Raw genomic sequence first — 22,999 nt, 5'->3', positions numbered from 1 at the left:
TGTAAATCAGAAACAGAATGTTTATTAGCAGTACATTAGTAACCATTCTGCCACAATTCAGATTTTGTGTAAATCTGCAAATTTGTGGTGGTAGGCTCTGACGTTATTACTGTCATCGTGCTCATCGCATTCTGTCGCCATAATGTCGGCTCCAGTAATAATGGCGTGAAAAAACCGAAAATGAGGAAGCAGGCCATTTGTGGTATTTGAAAATGAAGAGTTCACTGTCTTGGTCATATTCTGATTTACATAACGAGGTATCAGTTTTGGCTTTACAACCATAACCAGATACGTGAAGGGAAATGCATAGAATTTATATCAGAATTTTTGAAATTTGAACATAAACCTGATAACATATAAAACAAATGAGGTAAGTAATTTAAAAAGAAAACAACGGATTGTTACAGTTTTGTGTAACAATGGTTACGGAGGGGATTTTTTTACAGTTTTGCTGTAACATACTGCTGTATAGCGACAGTTTGTTACAATTTCATTTGATTTTTATATGTAACTGAATATGAAATGTGGTAGATCCAGTAGCTGACACCCACTGTCAAGTTACGGCGCATACACTGTCAACTTCTGTAGTCATCCTGTCAACCAACCATAGTACCCAGGGTAATGATAGTCACCATATGTCAGCTGACCATCACTACCCCAAACTGTGTTTTGGCTATTGGCAGCCACCATGGAAATTAACCATCACTGCCCCCCATCCCAATAACGTTTGGGGTGGTGGCACTAATTGCGTCCATTGACCATCATTCCCCCGGGCAATAGTATCCCGTGAGTTATGGCAATCACCCTGTAAAGTGACTATGACTGTCCCGTCCAGTAAACTGACGGTCAGAGCCCTCTTGTCAACTGCCCATCATTGCCTCGAATTGTGTTTGGGGTAATGGTCAACTAATCTGACTTTTCGACTAGTTCCAACAAGTTACGACTAGCTCCAAGAATCAGCATGGTCAGGGTAGTGGCAGTCACCATGTCAGATTACCAAATTATTCCACAGTAATATGCTAGTCACCAGTCAACTGAACGATTTTTACCGGTTTTAGCTGGTTTTTGACAAACAGTATGATCATCAGTGCCCCATTTTGTTACAACATATCGAGGAATGACACAGTTTTGAGAAATAATTTTATTCTATCGGATAGATCGAAATTTTGTTCGTGATCAGAGTTCTGCAATTACACTTGTGTATCACAACTAGAAGAATGGGTAGCTTTGAGAGATGAAATAGTGAAGGCAGCAGAGGATCGAGTTGGTAAAACGTCAAGGGCCAGTAGAAATCCTTGGGTAAGAAGCATTGAATTTAACTGATGAAAGAAGAAAATATAAAAATGCAGTAAATGAAGCTGGCGGGAGTGAATATAAACGTTTCAAAAATGAGATCGACAGGAAGTGCAAAGTGGCTAAGCGGAAAGAGACATTTGTTAACATCGAATATAGATTTAACTGTTATGTAGTCTTTTCTGAAGGTATTTGCATGGAGCGTAACCATGTATAGACGTGAAACACGGACGATAAACAGTTTAGATAAAAAGAGAATAGAAGCTTTCGAAATGTGGTGCTACAGAAGGATGCTGAAGATTAGATGGGTAGATCACGTAACTAATGAGGAGGTGCTGAATAGAATTGGGGAGGAGAGGAATTTGTGGCACAAATTGACTAGAAGAAGGGTTCGGCTGGTAGGCCACGTTCGGAGGCATCAAGGGATCATCAATTTAGTATTGGAGGGCACCGTGGAGGGTAAAAATCGTAGAGGGAGACCAAGAAATGAGTGCACTAACTATATTCAGAAGGATGTAGATCGCACTAGTTATTCGAAGAAGAAGGGGCTTGCACAGGATAGAGTAGCATGGAGAGTGGCATCAAACCAGTATTAGGGCTGAAGACCACAACAACATTACTACTAGCAAGCGCTCTCTTTCTCTGTGTGTGTGTGTGTGTGTGTGTGTGTGTGTGTGTGTGTGTGTGTGCGTGTGTGTTTGTGTGTGTGTGTGTGTGTGTGTGTGTGTGTGTGTGTGTGTATACTGGAAATCGTTGTTTATTTTGGTAAATAATGTTGCTTTGGTGCAAAGATCGAATTTCATTGGAGCAAAGAGACATCGAAGTTTCATCTCTATGTGTGAAGTCTTGTTCCACCATTGTGTATGGCCATGTTTACATTCTTATTCTGTGCAATATGAAAGTATGCTTGCGAAAATATGTAGTTTAAATGTTAAAACGCAATAAACAGTTCGTCTAAACACCTTCTTGCCTCCTAATATGTTTTTGGCCAGTTAGTTTGTCTTTAGCAATACTGTGCTTTTACTGCTCGAATTTTGAAGCATTACGATTAGATTGTGGTATAATTTAGAGGCTGATTCTGGGAAGATAATCTGTAAACATTTTATAGAACATTAGCACCATAGTTTTGACCTAAAATTGTCACAGCCTTCCTCGAAAGTTCTTTTTTTTTGTGTGTAACCTTGGGTATGCCTACATCAAATGCAAATGAAAAGTGTAGTAACCAGACAGTATCATCAATTACATTTTTCTAGTATAGAACATGATGAATTACCTTATTTCAGTCTGAAGTGGTGCATGGTGAAGTGATACTTTACTGAGACACTTGTAAAAACATCAGTTGCTCATATTGCATTCTTCGTATCACGAGTGACATAATGTGAAGTAGGCCTGTGATCAAAACGCCGATTTTGACAGTTATTTTAGACTTGGAGATACACTGCAATACTTAACATTAACATTTTGAGTGTTGCTGGCGTATTTTTGACATACATGTCAGATATAGAAGCACTGTAATTACATGCTTAATGTATTTTGATGGAGATATCAAATGCATAAATAACATTGTGATACCTAACATACACATTATGTGTATGTATACCTTCTGCCTGTCTAAAATGGTGCTTGGTTAGTATGTCTCATTTAGGCCTAAAAATCAGGTGTCAGGTGCTTGTCTAGCATGTTACTTTTAGCCATATGTGTTTTGTAATAATTTAGACATAGAAACAGCGTTGATACTATTAATTTGAGAGTCCACAACCATGTTGCAAGCAACAATTTTGATGGGTATTTTAGATGCGGAAATAAAATTGTTATAAACATTGTGTTGATGACGGATTTTACATGTTTTGGCAGACATTTTCGACATAGAATTAGCATTTTGGCATTTCAAAAGAATCATGTAATTTAGACCAGGAAATATTGAATCTGAGCGGCCATTGTTGCTTGCACCATGTGCAGTGTAGAGACAGAGTTATGGACGTTCACATGTACTGCTTAACCTGCGCGTTCATGGTATAAGCATTGTGTGTGTGTGTGTGTGTGTGTGTGTGTGTGTGTGTGTGTAAAAATCCAGATATTTCGGATATTTTTGAACATGCCAATATGGCGGCTCTGGAGCTACATTGTGTTTAACTGTTTCTTTTTAATGCCCCTCTCTGTTACAAGAAATAAGGTGTGGGTTCTTGGATTTTGAATGATGTCATATATAAATTGAGGGGGGGGGGGAAGTGGCTTGTGAGTACCGATTATGATTCATTGATAAGCGTAATGACGCCATACTTAAGGCTGGCATGGCTTGTGACATCATGGGTGGGACACTGATATGCTCTCGTTATGTCACCATTGTAAACAAACAGCCAAAGAGTTCGTTGTAGTATTACTAATATCCTTGCAGGAGGAACAAGCGTAAATTCAGTTGCTTTCAGTCTGTGTAGCCCACGTCTGGAATCGCAGCGAATAAAATCAATGAATGGCTGCAGGTGAAGGAAGGTCACAGCAAAATATCAGCACCGCATATCAGAAATTTAAAGCAATCGTTCTGTTACTCAAGTTAATATGATCATAATGGCAACACTGAACCACAAGTAACAGGATATGGATGACGTAGCAGTGGAGCTGTATAGGAATCATTGGTACGTAATGGGACAAAGGTCTACTGAAATTTATACCAAACGAAGCCTAAACGAAGAGAAAAATTACTATAGCCGTTTACAGAAGGTGTAACCGTCTTGATATCTAACAGATACACACTGGCAGTATAAGAGACTACCAGCCGGTCACGCTTCTAAGTGTGGATTTTAGCTTCCACACGGGCGTACTGAACTACTGATTCAGAGACGTCGCACGTTATACTGAAGTCGTACCAGGGTAGCATGATAGTGGATCAGTTGATATTAGGCATTCTGTCTGCTTATAGAAATCTTTTTCGCATGATCTGGGGCTCACAGAACATGGTAGAGTTGTTTTTGACATCAGAATTCTGACTGGTTTGATGCGGCCCGCCACAAATTCCTGTCCTGTGCTAACCTCTTCATCTCAGAGTAGCACTTGCAACTTATGTCCTCAATTATTTGCTGAATGTATTCCAATCTCTGTCTTCCTCTACAGTTTTTGCCCTCTACGGCTCCCTCTAGTACCGTGGAAGTCATTCCCTTATGTCTTAACAGATGTCCTATCATCCTGTCCCGTCTCCTTATCAGTGTTTTCCATATATTCCTTTCCCCTCCGATTCTGCGTACAACCTCCTCATTCGTTACCTTCTTTTTTAGATAATGAGAATTCCAATTACAGTCGAACACCAATATGTGAAGGCGGCCAGCAAAGCAACAGGTTTCCGCCGGCACGTTACAGACATGTTAGAGAAGTGCTTCATGGGCTGTAACACCCACTAACGGTACACCATACCCTCGTGCTACATACTGCTGCTTGAAGAGCGCTCTGACAGGCATATCTACTACAGTACGTTTCATGATCTTACATAATCTTACAGGAGACAATTTCGTTGTTATCGGATATCGCTTCCATGTTGGCAGGTGTGCCATGATTTATAAGCTTTTATGAGCAGCCATTTTCATATTCAACAGAGAATTGCAAAACATATCTGTGGTATCTCATGATTTCCAGGCTAAGTTCTAACGATTTATTTTTAATAGATACTGAATCTTTACAGGAAGTTCTGTCGCCTCTAAAAGTTCAACGCCTTTTTCAGGAAATCGTCCTGGCATGCTGGACTACATGATCTGGCCGTGGGCAGAACGTTGTGCAGCCGTGCCTGCTCTATTTACTGGCGTTACCTTTCCCACAGAACACGTCCCTCGAATTGTAAGTATCACATTAGCAGGAGAAATGTAACTAGTGTATTATATTATAGCTCGAGAACGACATAAAAATATTGCTGCCTACTTCCTTACTTCCTCTGCTTTAGACTGTGCCGGAGATTAGAATGGATCCTGTTGAAGCAAACAGCTCTCTTTTGAGTGCAGTTTTCCGCTCTGTAGATTATTCTGTTGCTACCATTTTTGGAAATCCTCAGATTTCGTAGCCTGTTTGTAGTGATAGGTATGCCAGTAGTTTATAAAGGGAGAGATGGGTCCAAATGCTGACAAAACCACAAGGTCTATGTCACGTCGGTTACCCCTCTTGTCACATCTCCATTGTCCTCTTCTACTCCTTCCGCTTCACTTCCACTTATCCTGTCCTCCTATTCCTACATCTCCCCGCAAGTCCCTGTCCACAAAACATATGGCCGGTATTAAATTATTATAGGCTTTTTAATTAAAAAGTTATGCTCGAGCGGGGACAAGGGACGGGGTGTTTTTATTTAATTACTAGCAAACTCGGTAATACTTCGCAATTGCTAAATATGTATGAATTAGATATATGTGTTAATCTCCCTCTGCCTTCTCTCCCTGTGCATCTCCTCCTCCTTCTCTCTTTTCCCCATCTCCTTCTCCTCCCTCTGTCAACCACCTCCTCCCCACTGTCTGTTCTCTCCTCTTCCCCCCCCCCCCCCTCGCCACCCTATGTGAATGAGGCAATGCTCCGCAATTGTTAAATACGTATGGGAATTGGATGTACGTACTAATCTTCTCTCCCCTCTTTCTGTCCACCTCCTCCTCCTCTCCTTGTCCATATTCGAAGCCTCTTCTTCTGTCCATCTATCCCTCCCCTCATCTCGCCTCACTTCGTCCTCGCCCTCTCTCTGTCCATCTCCTCCTTCCCTCTCTCTATGTCCGTCTACTTCTCCACTCGTTCTCTCCCTGTCCGTCTCTCTTCTCGACTCTCTCCGACTTTGAGCCTTCTTTACTGTTACTACCAAACTACCATCGACACCATGATTGAGAAATCAAGTCACTTAAAATGAATTGGTAAATCGGCTGGGATCATTGGCATATGGGGTATGAAATACCTCTGCTGCTGCTGGACTCGTGAAGACAGTAGCTTGAATGACAGAATTTCGTGTAGTTGTAATATGTGAACGGGGAGGATTACAAATTTTCGGATGCTTCAGATTCAGTATCAGTATTCTAAACATTAGCCGCTAAGGCCGGTAATACACTGTCAAATTTCTTTGTCAAAGATTTGATCAAAGATGTGATCAAATATTCGCCAAATATATTTGACAAAGATCTTTGACGTGGTGCTAAAAAGGGGTATTACACTGTCATCATATTTTTCGTCAAAGTTCAAGATGGCTGACAACAACAAAAATGTGTTCAAATGTGTGTGGAATCTTATGGGACTTAACTCCTATGGTCATCAGTCCCTAAGCTTACACACTACTTAACCTAAATAATCCTAACGACAAACACACACACACACACACACACACACACACACACACACACACACACACACACGCCCAAGGGAGGTCTCGAACCTCCGCCGGGACCAGTCCATGACTGCAGCGCCCAACACCGCTCGGCTAATCCCTCGCGGCTGATTGACCACAACAACTTGTTATTAACCGCAGCAGTTGCATGTACCACAATTGCACTGTGTGCACAAGCGGGAGAGAATCGGGGGAAAAAAGGAAACATACCTGGGTGAAGCCGTAGGTTTTACCACGACACGATAAAAGCATTCAACAAAACTTGTTACATGAGCATATAGTGAAGGACGTCAAGTCGTACATCAATTACTTGAGAATGGATGAGCATACATTTCTGTATGTGCTCAGTGAAGTGTATCCTCATATCACAAAGCACATTACTCACTCAAGAACTGCTACATCTGCAGAAGATAGACGCACTGTAACACTCCGATTCCTTGCTACAGGAGAGAGTTAGGTTAGGTCAGATATCCAATCTTCTTAATCTATTTTGGTATTCACGGTGCCTCACGTTGTAAACCACCCCATCAGCTTCATACATCTCTATTAATTTTGTAGTTGTCGGTACACACCAATTGTATTTACTGGCAATGTTTATAAAAACACTACAGATGACAGAAATCTGCAGCGATACTGGCGCTCCACGTGGTATCATGTCACAGTGCAGTGAACAGAAGACAAGCGACTTCTTTGATCAAATCTACAGCGAGGCCATTTGACAAAGATATTAGACAAAGATTTTGGACAAAGAAATTTGATAGTGTAACACCGGCCTAAGCCATAAATACACCTTTTCTGTTTTCTGTTAAAACCGGTAATGAGGACGTAACCTAAAGAACACATAATTTTTCATACAATTTATGTTTAACTTTATATACTACATAAGAAGAAAATTATGAGTATACACAGGAGAAATAATTTGTCTACCGGTTTAAATGCCCTGATACCGTAGTTAAAACTAATTGTGAGAAAGAAAACGAAACCACAGCTATCAGGAAGCATGCTGCTCAGCGTGAGCAGTGTTTAGTATTGCATGTGTTCTTGTTACATTCAACAGCCAGTGCTCCAATAAACACGTGAAAACACGCACGTATTTGAATGCAACGTTGTGTCAAACTATCAAAACTATCGGTGACAAACGTTGGGAGAATTAACATTCTGAACAAAAGAACATTTACATTTTTAATTATATAGATCTGAACAGTAATTTGGTTTTGTTCTTGTTTATTTCCATAAACAATTGTCATTCTCCGCCATTCATCAGCACAGCGAACCACCTTTGACGGGGTGGGGTAGCCGGCTGGATCCGCAGCCATAAACAGGTCAGCCGCCGGCGCTAGTGTTACACCTCGCTGTCCCTCCTTACGCCTCTCACCACCACATGTCTCACCTCTGATCAAGGACATGTCTAATGGTGGTCTGGTATGTCCACAGTAACCTGCTCTTCCACACCGCCTCAGACAGCAGACACCGAATAAAAGCTTCTAGAGGTAGACAAGATAGCGTTGTTCGAAGGGAAATGCGTCTGACCCACACACACACACACACACACACACACACACACATTCACACATGCATGACCAATAACTCTCTTACGGCCTGTCCCCCCCCCCTGTGAGAGGGGAAGTGCTGTTTAGAGTCTCACGCTGTCCCTGGGCTGCCTTGCAGCTGCTCAGATGCGCAAATCGGGACCAGCATACAGTCAGAAAAGAACTTCTCCAACTGCTATCAATACAAGTGTAAGAGGTCAATGATTAAGGAATTTGTTGCTAGCTCACTCGAGCAGATGTAATGTCTTTGGGTTGCTCACGCGTTGCCTGCGATATGTAAGCTATAAGAGAATCTCAGACCAGATAACAGTGTTGTCAGCAGTAGGAACTGTGTAGCAGTGGTAGTGGTAGTAGCGAGGAATCTGGTGTATCGAGTTGGCTGAGCCGGTCGTGTGGAGCGATGGCGGTGCCTGAGCGTTGTAGTATAAGGCAAAAGCAGCCTCGCGCATATGTAGTATTGTTATATCAAGTCCCATGTAAATGGTTTTAAAAAAGAAATTTCTTAATAATAATCTTTCTTATAAAAATTAAGTTTTGACAATAATTCAACTCAATTTAAGGATTTTACTAATTTCTCCAATCCATGGTAATCCTGATTATTGTCGCGTCCGGCCATCCTGATTTATGTTTCCCGTGATTTCCCTAAATCGCTCCAGGCAAATGCCGGGATGGTTCCTTTCAAAGGGCACGGCCGACTTCCTTCCCCGTCCTTCCCTAATCCGATGAGACCGACGACCTCGCTGTCTGGTCTCCTTCCCCGAAACAACCAACCAACCTGATTATTGTAAGGACAAATCAGTTGTTTCTTTTTATACATGACAAATCTATTGGCCAGCATTGCACTGAACTGTGCCAGAAAAATTTCTTATAGGAGCAGATATATATGCATTATCCGGCGACCTTATTGAAGTAAGAATTTTCAATTTATTCAGTATGATCTTTCAGGGCCATGACGCAGCACTGCTGATGTCCAAAATTTACCAGTTTAAATTCACAGTCAATTATTGAAGGGTTATAGGTGAGCGACAATGTTATTGACAGATAAGTCACATTTTATTATTGGTAAGTTGCGGAACTTACTATTGATAAGTTACGGAATTTTTCTGTTGGGAGGTTACACTAAATGTGAATGATACAATTAATTATAATTTTACTGTTGGGAGGTTATAATTGTGTTTTTTACTGTGGGGAGGTTACACTTTGCGTCGTGTTGTACCAAAAAATTCGTACCTAAAATAACGTCTGTTGTCAATAAGGGAACAATCCAAAAATTTGAGTGGAACGTATGACCTGCAATACAAAATAAGTGTGTCTGTAATTTTACATCTACTCCCTTACCAGATACTGCACCTTTTACTTTAGTTTTTTTAATGGTAACGTAGGATACGTATTCTCTTTGTTGCATTCGTTGAAAGTTTCTTCATTTATAACTGACATAGGTGATCCAGAATCGATTACTGCTGAAAATGTGGAAGATCCAATCTTTACTTCAATGACAGTGTGGGAAATGTTTTTTTGTATAACTGGTTTTTCATGTAAAAGTGTGTCTCGGATGTCGTCAAAAGTAATCACATTTTCGTGAACAAGAGTCTGTGTATCAAAAGTATTGCTTACGTTGCTAGAAGATGCAACCTGTACTGTATCTAGTCAAATTCTATCTGACGTGCTATTATTTGAGGGAGGATGCTGTGATGTTTCGACTATTTGTACTGTTCTGTTATTTCTTCCTGACGTATTAGGTTCGGGATGATACCGACTGTCTGGTTCATTCATAATAATCTGTTGTGGTTGATTCTGCTGCTGGTAAGGCCGACTGTTATTAAATGTACGATGAAAACTGTGCTCATTAGTTTTACGTCTGTCATGATAGTCATTACTATACGGCACGTTGCTATAGGAATTGAAATGATGTGTCTTCTGCATGTAGTGATTTCCTTGTTGCTGTGCGTTACTATTTGGCGGAGCCGACGCTATACGTGTAGGCAGCGAAACATTAAAGCTTGGTTGACCTTGCAAACCACATTGTTGGTTAGGTATGGTAACTGGCTAGTTTTGTTGCTGTTGTGGTGAAAACCCTCTATTGTTGCCAAAATGTGTCTGCGATTGCTGAAAATTTTGTGCATACTGATGATTAAAATTTTGTCTGTAATTAAAATTGTGGTGGTATTTCTTGTCATTTCGGGAGTGTCTAATGAAAACTATCACTTTCAGGTAAAACTTGTCGTATCAGGTTTTCTTTACTCATTTCTAATCCTAGATAGATTGATAGTTGAAGAGCTGTTTTGATAGACAAATGATAGTAATAGAGAAGGCAGCAGTGCAGAAAACTAAAGATGAAACAGCACTACTACGGCTCGGGGACCTGTGCACGCTGCGGCACGTATTCATTGAAGGGTAATGAATCCTCTGGGGTCACTTATGCGCTGCAAATAAATTTTAGTTTCTGCATTACAGGCAATGCCGGTGGAAATGCAAAAGTAAATTGTTGTATCCAGTCCAAAGGGTGAATCCGTATTCTGTCATTCTTAAATACCTTAAATTTTCTCACGGATAGGAAGTGCTTATAATCAAAATTGTCGTCTCTACATGACTGAGCAGGTTCAGGTTTGTGTAACAATCTATTTGTCTGTGACTGATCAGAATCTAAGACACGTACTCTCTGTAAATTACCTGAGTTACACTGGCTGTGTGAGTGTGACAAATGTTCGGAAAGTGCATATACTGTGACGTGTTAAAGGCTGAAACATTTATCATTTCTTGCTGTAAGGATGACAGTTTTCTACGTAATGTATTACTGGACGAAGCTATCTCACTGATCGTATGCTGTAAATTTTGGAATTCGGGTGTTTGATTGAAAGAAATTGGTGACGTATCGCCTGATTTGCTGTCATTATTATTTTCGATAACGTCAATACGACTGGCCAATTCATCAAATTTTTCAGTCAGTGCTTTTACCTGATCGTCGTTTTTAGTGTCACAAGCATTAATTTTTTTTTGCATTTTACATGTGGTTTTGCTTAATTTCTTAACGTCTGCTTAAATGGCATGTCCAGTAAGCTGTTCAATAGAGGTTTCAAGGTTTTCCTTAATTTGTTTTAAGTTCTCATTAGTTTGTTTAATGGACCTGTCATTTTTCATTCAAATGTTTGAGATTTTCATTAAGTTGTAGCAATAATGCCATAACTTGATCCATGCCAAAATTAGCGACTCTATTTTCTGTGCTGTGTGATGGTGTATCTGCATGTGTCACGTTTTGCGTAACCATTTGGTCATTGTATGATTCACGAAAAGGTTTGCTAATTGGATGTGCAGTGTGGGTCACTACATCGGAATCAAATAAATCTGACGTATTTTGACTACATTGTTCATTTTCGTTAGTAACATTTAACTGATCACTGTGTAAATTTTGCAAATCAGGTGTGTCAAACTGGGCAGCGTTCATTGTAACGGAACGTGCCGCGTCATCAGTTGTCGTTAAATTGTGTGGACGAGACTGAATTTGTTTGCTCATCATTTGAAAGAAAATCATTACTGGTGCTCGGCACGCACTGAACTAAAATTTGGAGGATTATCATTATAGCACTGAGTGTCGCTGGTATTATCAGTCAAATTATTCAAGTCAGTTTTTTCACTCATTACGGATCGCGATGTACTGTTAGCAGTTTTACGCAGCATTTTCACAACTCAAAAGTAGGCACAAAATCAAAGACAAAGCAAAATGGAACAAATACAATAACAACAAAGAGCAATAGATTGCCGATGATCTGTGAAAGAAAGAGTGACAAATAAGTAAATGCGTTGAGCCAGATGCAAACTACATTTAACATTTGGTAAATAAGAGCAGTTATATAACTGACTACTACTCAGAAATTCATAAAAATACGATCCTGGCCGGTCGCCAAGTGTAACCTCACCAAAGTAAAAATGCCTAACCTACCAACAGATAAGTTCCGTAACTTACCAATAATAAAATGTGACTAATCTGTCAATAACATTGTGGCTCACCTATAAACTTTCAATAATTGACTGTGAATTTAAACTGGTAAATTTTGGACGTCGGCAGTGCTGCGTCATGGCCCTGAAAGATCATACTGAATAAATTCAAAATTCTTACCTCGATAAGGTCGCCGGATAACGCATATATATCTGCTCCTATAGGAAATTTTTCTGGCACAGCTCAGTGCAATGCTGGCGAATAGATTTCTCATGTATAAAATGAAACAACTGATTTGTCTTTACAATAATCAGGATGACCATGGATTGGAGAAATTAGTAAAATCCTTAAATTGAGTTGAATGATTGTCAAAACTTAATTTTTATAAGAAAGATTATTATTAAGAGATTTTTTTTAAAACCATTTACATGGGACCTATATAACAATACTACATATGCGCGAGGCTGCTTTTACCTTATACTACAACGCTCAGGCACCGCCATCGCTCCACACGACTGGCCCAGCCAACACGATACACCAGATTCCTCGCTACTACCACTACAACAGCTGCACAGTTCCTACTGCTGACAACACTGTTGTCTGAATTCTATTATAGCTTACATATCGCAGGCAGCGCGTGAGCAACCCACCGAAATTACATCTGCTCGAGTGCGCTAGCAACAAATTCCTTAATCATTGACCTCTTACACAAGTACTTAATATTCCGAAATATGCAAACATTACAACCTTCCAGATTTGATAAATACTAAGTAACAAATATCTGCTGCTGATTGGAAATGAACTGGCAACCTGCAGAGCCCCAGCCAGCGACTCATTACCTCCTACTGCATACAGCAGAGCTCTTGGCATTGCTCCTTCTCATGGAGAGAAGTGATCTGTTGCTTCAGAAGTTCTCATTGGAGGCTATTACAGCGTCATAGATCTCCCCAGTCCATCTGACGGTTTGGGGCGCTGTCTGTGGCTGAAGAAGACCTTGAGCCAGATGCAGTCGCTCGCCCTGTTCCAGAGGTAGCCTCTCGGCCCGCAAGGTCCAAGCATTCACAAAGGGTGACATTAGTGGTGAGTGGGAGCTCCAATCTTAGGTTTTTGATTGGGCCCTTCAGGCATATGGATGCCAAGTAGTGGGAAGAAATCCAGTGTACACTGTGTGCTTATCAAGAGGGGTCATTCCAGATGTGGAAAGCGTGCTTGCAGATGCCATGAAGAGCAAAGGGTGCAGCCAACTGCAGTTGTGGCTCATGTCAGAATTTGTGTCGCTTTGGATTGGAAAAGATTATCTCTGGTTTCGGCTGGTTGAAGTGATAAAGTTGGCCGTCTTGCTTGTGAAATAAAGGTGGAGTTCACCACTTGCAGCATCGCCAACAGAACTGAGTACGGTTCTTTGGTACAAAGCCGAGAGGTGGGTCTGAATCAAAAGCTCAGACGGTTCTGCGACCATGTAGGCAGGACGTTCCTCTACTTGTACCATAGGGTGGTGGGGTTAGGATTCCGCTTAATAGTTCAGGGGTCAGTTACACACTGGAAGCGGCTACACGGATAAAGGGGGCCGTGTGGAAGGGACTGGGCGTTTTTTTTTTTTTTTTTTTAAGTCAGAGGGTCTCGGGAAATTACAGAAATGGCATCACTCTAAAATGGTGCAGGGCAAAAATAGGAAGGTGACTTGGTAACAACTGATAACGCAGCAGTAAATCGTCGCAGCTGTGTTGGGAAAGGATCAGACCTCCAAGTGCTGATAGAAACCAACGAAGCTCAAATCGTTATACGTACGGAAAACGAGTTAAAGCCGGAAATAAGTTCAGCAGAAATTTTTACGAAGAGCCTAACTGTGTTCAGAAAGGACAGATGAAATACAATTGGTGGTGGAGTGCTTATTCCTTTCAAAAGTAGTTTACCTTGTAGTCAATGTGAAGTAGATATTTCCTTGAGTTAGTATTGGTAGAGGTTACAGTTGACAACCGGAATAAATTAATAAATGGTTCCTTTTAGCGATCACTAGACTCACATGATGCAGCAGTTGCTGAACAGTTCAAAGAAAATTTGAATCTCATTTTAAATAGGTAACCCAATTGCACACTTGTAGTTGGTGGTGACTTCAATTCAGCCTAGATAAATCGGCGAAAATACATGTTCAAAGTCGGTGGTAGGCATAAAACGTCATCCGAAGTCGTACTGTATGCTTATTTTGAGCAATTAGTTCAGGAGCTTACTCGAAGTTTAAATGTTTATGAAAACATTCTTGATCTCTTTGCAACAAATAATATTGAGCAAATCGGGAGCATCATGACGGTTACAGGTATAAGTGACCACAGCGCTGTTGTAGCGAGAGTGAATGCTGTGACATTCAAACCCACCAAAAACAAACACAAAATACATTTTTTTAAGGCAGATAAGAATTCGCTTGACGCCATCCTAAGAGACAATCTCCACTCCTTCCAGCCTGACTAATTAAGCGTACGCCATATGCGGTTTAAATTCAAAGAAATAGTATCGACAACAGTAGAGAGATATATACCAAATAAATTAATGAGAGATAGCACTGATCCCCCGTGGTACACAAAACAGGTCAGAACATCGTGCCAAATTTAAAAGAACGCAGAACCCTCAAGCTTGGCGAAGTTTTACAGAAGATTGAAATTCAGCGCGATCTTCAATGCGAGATGCTTTGAATAGGTTACACAAGGAAGCTCTGTCTCAAAATCTGGCAGAAAATCCTAAGAGATTCTGGTCGTACGTAAAGTACAGCAGCGGCATACTTTCACTGCTTGATAACAAAGGTGCCACTAAAGCAGAGTTATTAAACATGGTTTTTCCAAAATCTCTCCACCAAAGAGGCGAAATAAATATTCCAGAACTAGAAGCAAGAACAACTGCCAACATGAGTAACTTAGAAGCAGATATCTTCAGTGCAGCGAAGCAGCTTAAATCACTTAATAAAGACATGGTCTCTGGCCCAGATTGTATGCCAGAGTATGGTGACACAAAAGCTTCATACTTATTAATCACATACAACCACTCGCTTGTCGAGAGATCAGCACCTAAAGACTGGAAAGTTGCACAAGTGAGACCAATATCTAATAAAGGAAATAGGAGCAATCCAACGATCTGCAGTAGGGTCTGGGAACATATTCTCTACTCGAACATTGTGAACTACCTCGAGTGAAACGATTTATTGACACACAGCCAACACAGGTTCATAAAATATCGTTCTTATGAAAGATGACTAGCTCTCTATTCCCACGAAGTACTCAGTGCTATCGACAGGGGATGGCAAACTGATTTCATATTTTCAGATTTCCAGAGGGCTTTTGACACTGCTCATCACAAGCGACTTCTAATCAAATTGCTTACCTTACGTATGGAATAACTCTTGAGTTATGTGACTGGATACGTGATTTCCTGTCAGAATGGTCACAGTTCCTTGTAACTGACGGGAAGTTAATCGAGTAAAACAGAAGTAATATCTGACGTACCCCAGTGAAGTGTTTTAGGACCTCTGCAGTTCCTGGTCTACACAAACGATTTAGGAGACAATTTGAACAGCCCTCATGGATTATTTCCAGATGATGCTGTCGATTACCTTCTTGTAAAGTCATCAGATGATCAAAACCAACTGCAAAATTATTTGGACAATATGTATCTGTGCGAAAAGTGGAAATTGACTCTAAATCCACTAAAAGGTATCCGCTAAATTTCGATTTCACGATAATCTTACAAATCTAAAGGCTGTAAACTCAACTAAATACTTACGGATAACAATAACGAATAACTTAAATCGGAGCGTTGACACAGATGATGTTGTGGGACAAGCAAAACAAAGACTGCGACTTATTGCCAGAAGACTAAGAAAGTGCAGCAGGTCCATTAAACAGACTGCTCACGCTACACTCGTGCACCCTCTTCTAGGATATTATTGTGCGGAATGGGAACCACATATGGGAAGACTGATGGAGGACATCGAAAGAGTTCAACGAAAGGCAGCTCGTTTTGTACTATCGCGAAATGGTGGAGAGAGTGCCACAGATATGATACATGAATTGGGGTGACACCGTTAAAATAAATGCATTTTTCGTTGCGACACGATCTTCTTATGAAATTTAAATCACCAGCTCTCTGCACAGAGTGTGAAAATATTTTGTTGGCGCTCATCTACATAGGAAAAAATGATCATAATAATAAAATAATAAAAGTCATAGCTTGCATGGATTGTTTTTACTGCACTCTGTTCAGGAGCAGAACGGTAGAGAAATAGCTTGAAGGTGATTCAATGTGCCCTCTGCCAGGCACTTAATTGTGAACTGCAGGGTAGTGATGTAGATGTAAATCTTGTCAGTGGTCCTCTGCAAGGCAGCACTGAAGCATTTGAGTCGTGTTGTCACTTCATCTACGCTATGATGAAACTCGAAAGTAGCCACTCCCATCGAAGCTTTGTGATCATCGTGAAGGCCTCCTGTTTATTTCATGTGCTTCTCATTGTTCCTAATCTCGACTGTAATGTCACAGACTCCGTCTGGGGTCAGGCCACCAGCCACACGCTCCACCCCTGGGTGTCAAATGGTACAATCGCTGGTAGAATTCGCCAGACCCCTCGCCTCATAGTTATCTTGCGCTGCATAGCTTTAGTATCTGCTAACAGAGCATAACGCGCAAGGAGACGAAGACATGTAGGAGACTATATTGCTGCCGAATTGTTTATGCCTTACGTTTACCTGTTGCGTTCAATAAGCCAACGAAAAAAAGCTACTTAGTATGCACTGTACAGATACAAATGAAAACAAATGATTATGATTACGTTACGAAAAAAGTCCGTTTTAATAAAACAAAGTATCCGAAACTATCACGTATTAGCTGAACAAGACGCACCTTCCGCCCACAGTCATACTGAAGTAGCGCTACAGGACTACCACAGAAGTATGCGAATGTAGCAGTTGGGATGGATACAGAACGAAATCCATTTAGCAAATCATCCAGTGCTATAATTAAGTCCACACAGTTGACAGAAGGAGAAAAAGCAGACAATAACAACCCGGCTGGAGTGGCCGTGCGGTTCTAGGCGCTATAGCCTGGAGCCGCGTGACCGCTACGGTCGCAGGTTCGAATCCTGCCTCGGGCATGGATTTGTGTGATGTCCTTAGGTTAGTTAGGTTTAAGTAGTTCTAAGTTCTAGGGGACTGATGACCACAGCAGTTAAGTCCCATAGTGCTCAGAGCCAGACAATAACAAGTGTGCATTTCATCAAGTATTGCACCTTTACATCTACAGGGTACAGAATTAAGGTAGCGACAAAACTTGTGTAGGAGAAGTTGTATTAGGATTTATTAACTGCTGTTCGATCTGCCTGCTAGTGGCTTTCTCACAGAAGAGGTAAAAATTTTGTCTTCAGCAAGATTAAACCGAAAACTAGAAAACCGAAAAAAATGGCTCTGAGCACTATGGGACTTAACATCTGAGGTCATCAGTCCCCTAGAACTTAGAACTATTTAAACCTAACTGACTTAAGGACATCACACACATTCATGCCCGAGGCAGGATTCGAACCTGCGCCTGTAGCGGCCGCGCGAGAAAACCGAAAACCAGAAGGGCGAACACCTTACTGCTATCGCACAACTGCGTCAAAAGGCGCTCCCTTGTTGTTCCAATGATGGCTAAGAGACAGAATTCGCAACGTAAATGGCGAAGTAAACTGCAGGTTCTGTTGGAACGAGCTTCCTGGGCTCGAAACCACAAATTTGCTACCTTTATGTCATCCCTTAAGTGAAAATAAGTCAGAATATTTAGTGTAAATGACAAGAAATTATCGAGTGAATCTATCAGCTAAATTCTGAATAAAATCAGGAAGTGAATCGACGGTCACACAGTCACGAAACATTTTCTACAATGTTGTCAGTTCTTCTTTAGACTAGCGACAGGCGGAATACTTACGCTCATCTGACATGAACATTCAGCTGGCTGGCACTATACGAATTTGCTTTAGTGATCTGAAACTATATTTTATTTGCAGCATATGATATTTGACTACAAAACGTGAACATCCACAAGCAGTGCTGTGTAATCTTTGCATTAGTGTTATGTGTTAGAAGTGATGCCAGTGTAAGCATTCAATTGAATAGCTGTTTTCAACTACATAATATTAAATACACATAATGTTAATAGCTTCTGGTGATGCTAAAAAATAGAATACTTGCCAGTGAATGAGTTTTGTAATTTGCAGTCTGCTTAAAGCAGAAAACAAATATCCCTACGACAGCCACACAAGAGGAAAACCGGCTGGATAATTTTCGCTACTCTTATTTATGATGTTCGAGTTGCAGTCGGTGCATCTGGATATCATTCATAACCACGCGTTAAACCTGTGAGAGAGCCACTAGCAGGTGGATCGACAAGTAGTAACGAATGCCAAGACATCTCCTCCATGAGTTTTGTCGCTACCTTGATTCTGTACTCTATAGGTCTTAAGGTGACAAAGTTGTTTAATTGCACACTTGTCTATGCCTGCTTTTTCTGCTTCTGTCAACTGTATTGGCTTAATTGTGGCACTGAATGATTTGTTAACTGGATTTTGTTATGTATCTACCCTAACTGCTGCATCCACATATTTCTGTGATGGTTCTGTAACGCTACTTCACTATGACAGTGGACTGAAGGTAGACGTAGATGGTTTCAAAGCCAAAAGTGTGTTTTATACATTTAATTCGTTACAATTTCGTAACGTTGTCATGGTAAGTCGTTATTCATTTGAGTTAGCACAGTGCATCCCAGATAGCGTTTTTTCGTTAGTTTATTGAACACAGCAAATAAGAGATAAATAAATCAGCAGCAATATAGCCTCCCACATTATCTAACATTCTGATGGTTTTTTGACCTCATATCAACACACAATATATTGGTAGCACTCCGTATCATTACATGCTATGCATTATTAACATTTAGCAAAGCTGTGCAGTTCAGTATAACGACGAGGCGAAGGGTCTCGCGAATTCTGTCACCAGTTGTACGTACCGGTATACAGCAGAATGAAGACATCCTGAAACGAATACCTAAACCGACCAACTGTCGAGATATATATATGTGCATAACCCCCGTCCCCCTCCTCTGGTGATGGCAGTTGCTGCTCATGTGTCTGCTCCTGAGATATATATATGATTCCACTGGAACTTGCTACAACCTGGGTGGAAATTGGCCACTGGGTTGGAAAGGATCAATAGTAAATACAGATAGGCTGTTGTAGCACCAGCCGTATACGCTTTTTCGTGGAGGAGAAGGAAACAGCGTAATTGTTTAAATAATAAAACTTTCCTCCTTGTCGGGAGAGAGAGAGAGAGAGAGAGAGAGATGTGTGGGACAGTGGAGGGATAAAAGAGAAAGTAGAGGGGGAAGTGGGACATGACCGTAATTACTTGACGTTTCAGCCACTTCTTCTTTAATAATTTTCTACACACCTGACGATATCGGAATTGATTTAGGGTGCCGTAAACAGTGTATGAAGGGGGGAGTGCAGACCCTTCTTCCTCCTCCTTCCTCTCCTCAGAGGCAAGAGGAGGAAGAGGGGTGACCCTCATCCCATTGATATCGACCAGATGCTTTTGTCTGCACTCGGCCCCCTTTCAAACAGTGTTTGTGGCACCCTAAATCAGTTCCGGTATCGACAGGTCTGTAGAAAACTGTTAAAGAAGAACTTCAACCAACTACGGTGGTTGATCACTCAGATTATTCTAGCTACACAGACAAATTCTGCCATATCTGGAATCGGCGTTAAAATCTGCCGGTACCGTAGCTTAGAGCAAGTAATGGATTTGAATGAAGACACATTTATGTCTCCCATCAAAACGTCACGAGCCTCATTGGTAAAAAAGACGAACTTCTCATATCCATATAAAATCATAAAAAGTTATATCGAATTTCAGAAGCTTTGTTGTGCATATCGGAACCACACATGGAAATCGTAGAAACTGAAAAGATTCATCTTGATGGATACAGGTAATGTGGCTTGTGCCACAATAGTGGATCAGGAACCACAGAAAGTTGGTTTACTGACATTGTACAGGTCACCAACAGGCACTAAAATTTACAAAACAGCTAGAGGCAGTTTTAATAAATTTACTTGGCTGGAGAATCACTTTGTGTGTAGACTTTCATATCTATTTTCCGCCATATAGCACTGATGGAGGGCACCTAGAAATTTTGGTATCTAGCTTTTGATTGTTTGTCACATTAAAATTTCCTGCCAGGGTCGAATGACGTAGTGCAACAACCACTGACAGTTTATTTTTAGACCCAACAACCAGCTTTGATTTAGTTGTAAAAGCAATAATGAACGTTTTACCTTATGATTATGATAAAATGTTAACAATAAAACGTACTTATCAGTTGAGCTAGATCATAGAAGAAAAGTACAGCATCGTAAAATCATAACAATGTCTTCCTCACAGTGTTTCAAGAGAAATTACTGGTGGATCGTTGGGGAGAATGTAATAGCTCAGATAAAGTAGCAGACAATTTAATCCTCTCCCGAACATTATTCTATTGGAATATGGCTTTCTTTTTCTCTTGAAACAACTGAACAGAAGCAAGGATAAGGAATGGCTAATCCTTTCGATTTAACTACTGTTGTGAGTCTAATTAGAGTATAAGCTGTAGTCCAGAGCTGACAATTTGTTGCCACCAGTACTGTAAAATCCCCAAATCTAAGAGGAGCGTTTAATAAGTAATGGTTCAAATGGCTCTGAGCACTATGGGACTTAACTCCTAAGGTCATCAGTCCCCTAGAACTTAGAACTACTTAAACCTAACTAACCTAAGGACATCACACACAATCATGCCCGAGGCAGGATTCGAACCTGCGACCGTAGCGGTCGCGCGCTTCCAGACTGTAGCGCCTAGAACGGCTGGGCCACACCGGCCGGCAACAAGTAACGCTACACACTTTTTTCCGAAAGCGGATTGGTTATATTCAGGATTCTAATACACAATATTATTGGGCAACAAAACGCTATTTTTCAGCATAATCTCTGTTCAATGCGACGACCTTACGCCACCTTATTGTGAGGGCCTGACTGCCTGCATGGTTCAACTCTATTCGTCGACGTATGGGCCAACGTCTTTCTGCATCAATAACTCCCCTCTTCCATAAACTGCTTCCTGCGGAGTGCATCGTTGATAAGCCCAAACAGGTGGAAGTCGGATGCTGCGAGATCCGAACTGAGGAAGAATAATCCAATAAAGTTCTGTGATTACCTCTTAGGTGCACAGACTTGTGTGAGGCCTTGCGTTGTCACAGAGAAGTAGAAGTTACACTACTGGCCATTAAAACTGCTACAGACGCGAAATTTAACCGACAGGAAGAAGATGCTGTGAAATGCAAATGATTAGCTTTTCAGAGCAGAATATGGAATCGGTGGGTTCAGGAGGGTAATACGAAACCCCGTGCTGGATCCCAACGGCCTCGTACCACTAGCAGTCGAGATGACAGGCATCTTATCCGCATGGCTGTAACGGATCGTGCAGCCACGTCTCGATCCCTGAGTCAACAGGTGGGGACGTTTGCAAGACAACAACCATCTGCACGAACAGTTCGACGACGTTTGCAGCAGCATGGACTACCATCTCGGAGACCATGGCTGCAGTTACCCTTGACGCTGCATCACAGACAGGAGCGCCTGCGATGGTGTACTCGACGACGAACCTGGGTGTACGAATGGCAAAACGTCATTTTTTCGGATGAATCCAGGTTCTGTTTAAGGCATCATGATGGTTGCATCCGTGTTTGGCGACATCGCGGTGAACGCACATTGGAAGTGTGTATTCGTCATCGCCATACTGGCGTATCACCTGACGAGATGGTATGGGGTGCCATTGTTTACACGTCTCGGTCACCTCTTGTTCGCATTGACGGCACTTTGAACAGTGGACGTTACATTTCAGATGTGTTACGACCCGTGGCTCTACCCTTCATTCGACCCCTCCGAAACCCTACATTTCAGCAGGATAATGCACGGCCGCAAGTTGCAGGTCCTGTACGGGCCTTTGTAGATACAGAAAATGTTCGACTGCTGTCCTGGCCAGCACATTCTCCATATCTGTCACCAATTGAAAACGTCTGGTCGATGGTGCCCGACCGACTGGCTCGTCACAATACGCCAGTCACTATTCTTGATGAACTGTGGTATCGTGTTGAAGCTGCATGGGCAGCTGTACCTGTACACGCCACCCAAGCTCGGTTTGACTCGGTGCCCAGGCGTATCAAGGCCGTTATTACGGCCAGAGGTGGTTGTTCTGGGTACTGATTTCTCAGGATCTGTTGTTGTTGCTGTTGTCTTCAGTCCTGAGACTGGTTTGATGCAGCTCTCCATGCCACTCTATCCTGTGCAAGCTTCTTCATCTCCCAGTACTTACTGCAACCTACATCATTCTGAATCTGCTTAGTGTATTCATCTCTTGGTCTCCCTCTACGATTTTTACCCTCCACGCCGCCCTCCAACGCTAAATTTGTGATACCTTGATGCCTCAGAACATGTCCTAACAACCGGTCCCTTCTTCTTGTCAAGTTGTGCCACAAACTCCTCTTCTCCCCAATTCTATTCAATACCTCCTCATTAGTTATGTGATCTACCCATCTAATCTTCACCATTCTTCTGTAGCACCACATTTTGAAAGCTTCTATTCTCTTCTTGTCCAAACTATTTATCGTCCATGTTTCACTTCTATACATGGCTACATTCCATACAAATACTTTCAGAAACGACTTCCTGACACTTAAATCTATACTCGATGTTAACAAATTTCTCTTCTTCAGAAAGGCTTTCTTGCCATTGCCAGTCTTCATTTTATATCCTCTCTACTTCGACCATCCTCAGTTATTTTGTTCCCCAAATA

At 41.4% G+C, this 22,999-nt stretch overlaps 1 protein-coding gene across 1 annotated transcript in view; it reads left to right on the top strand.

The window, feature by feature from the left end:
- The window catches only part of LOC124711457 (pyrimidodiazepine synthase-like), a 117,733-nt gene that overhangs the window by 90,362 nt on the left and 4,372 nt on the right, over nt 1–22,999 (top strand). The window contains exon 4 of the mRNA XM_047241554.1: nt 5,003–5,115. Within this exon, the coding sequence (XP_047097510.1) occupies nt 5,003–5,115 (113 nt within the window). The remainder of the gene's footprint in view (nt 1–5,002; nt 5,116–22,999) is intronic.

The sequence above is a fragment of the Schistocerca piceifrons genome, chromosome 1, assembly GCF_021461385.2.
Source record: "Schistocerca piceifrons isolate TAMUIC-IGC-003096 chromosome 1, iqSchPice1.1, whole genome shotgun sequence".
Taxonomy (NCBI): domain Eukaryota; kingdom Metazoa; phylum Arthropoda; class Insecta; order Orthoptera; family Acrididae; genus Schistocerca; species Schistocerca piceifrons.
The sequence above is the reverse complement of the archived record's forward strand: the minus strand, read 5'-3'. Positions and strand labels throughout refer to the sequence as shown.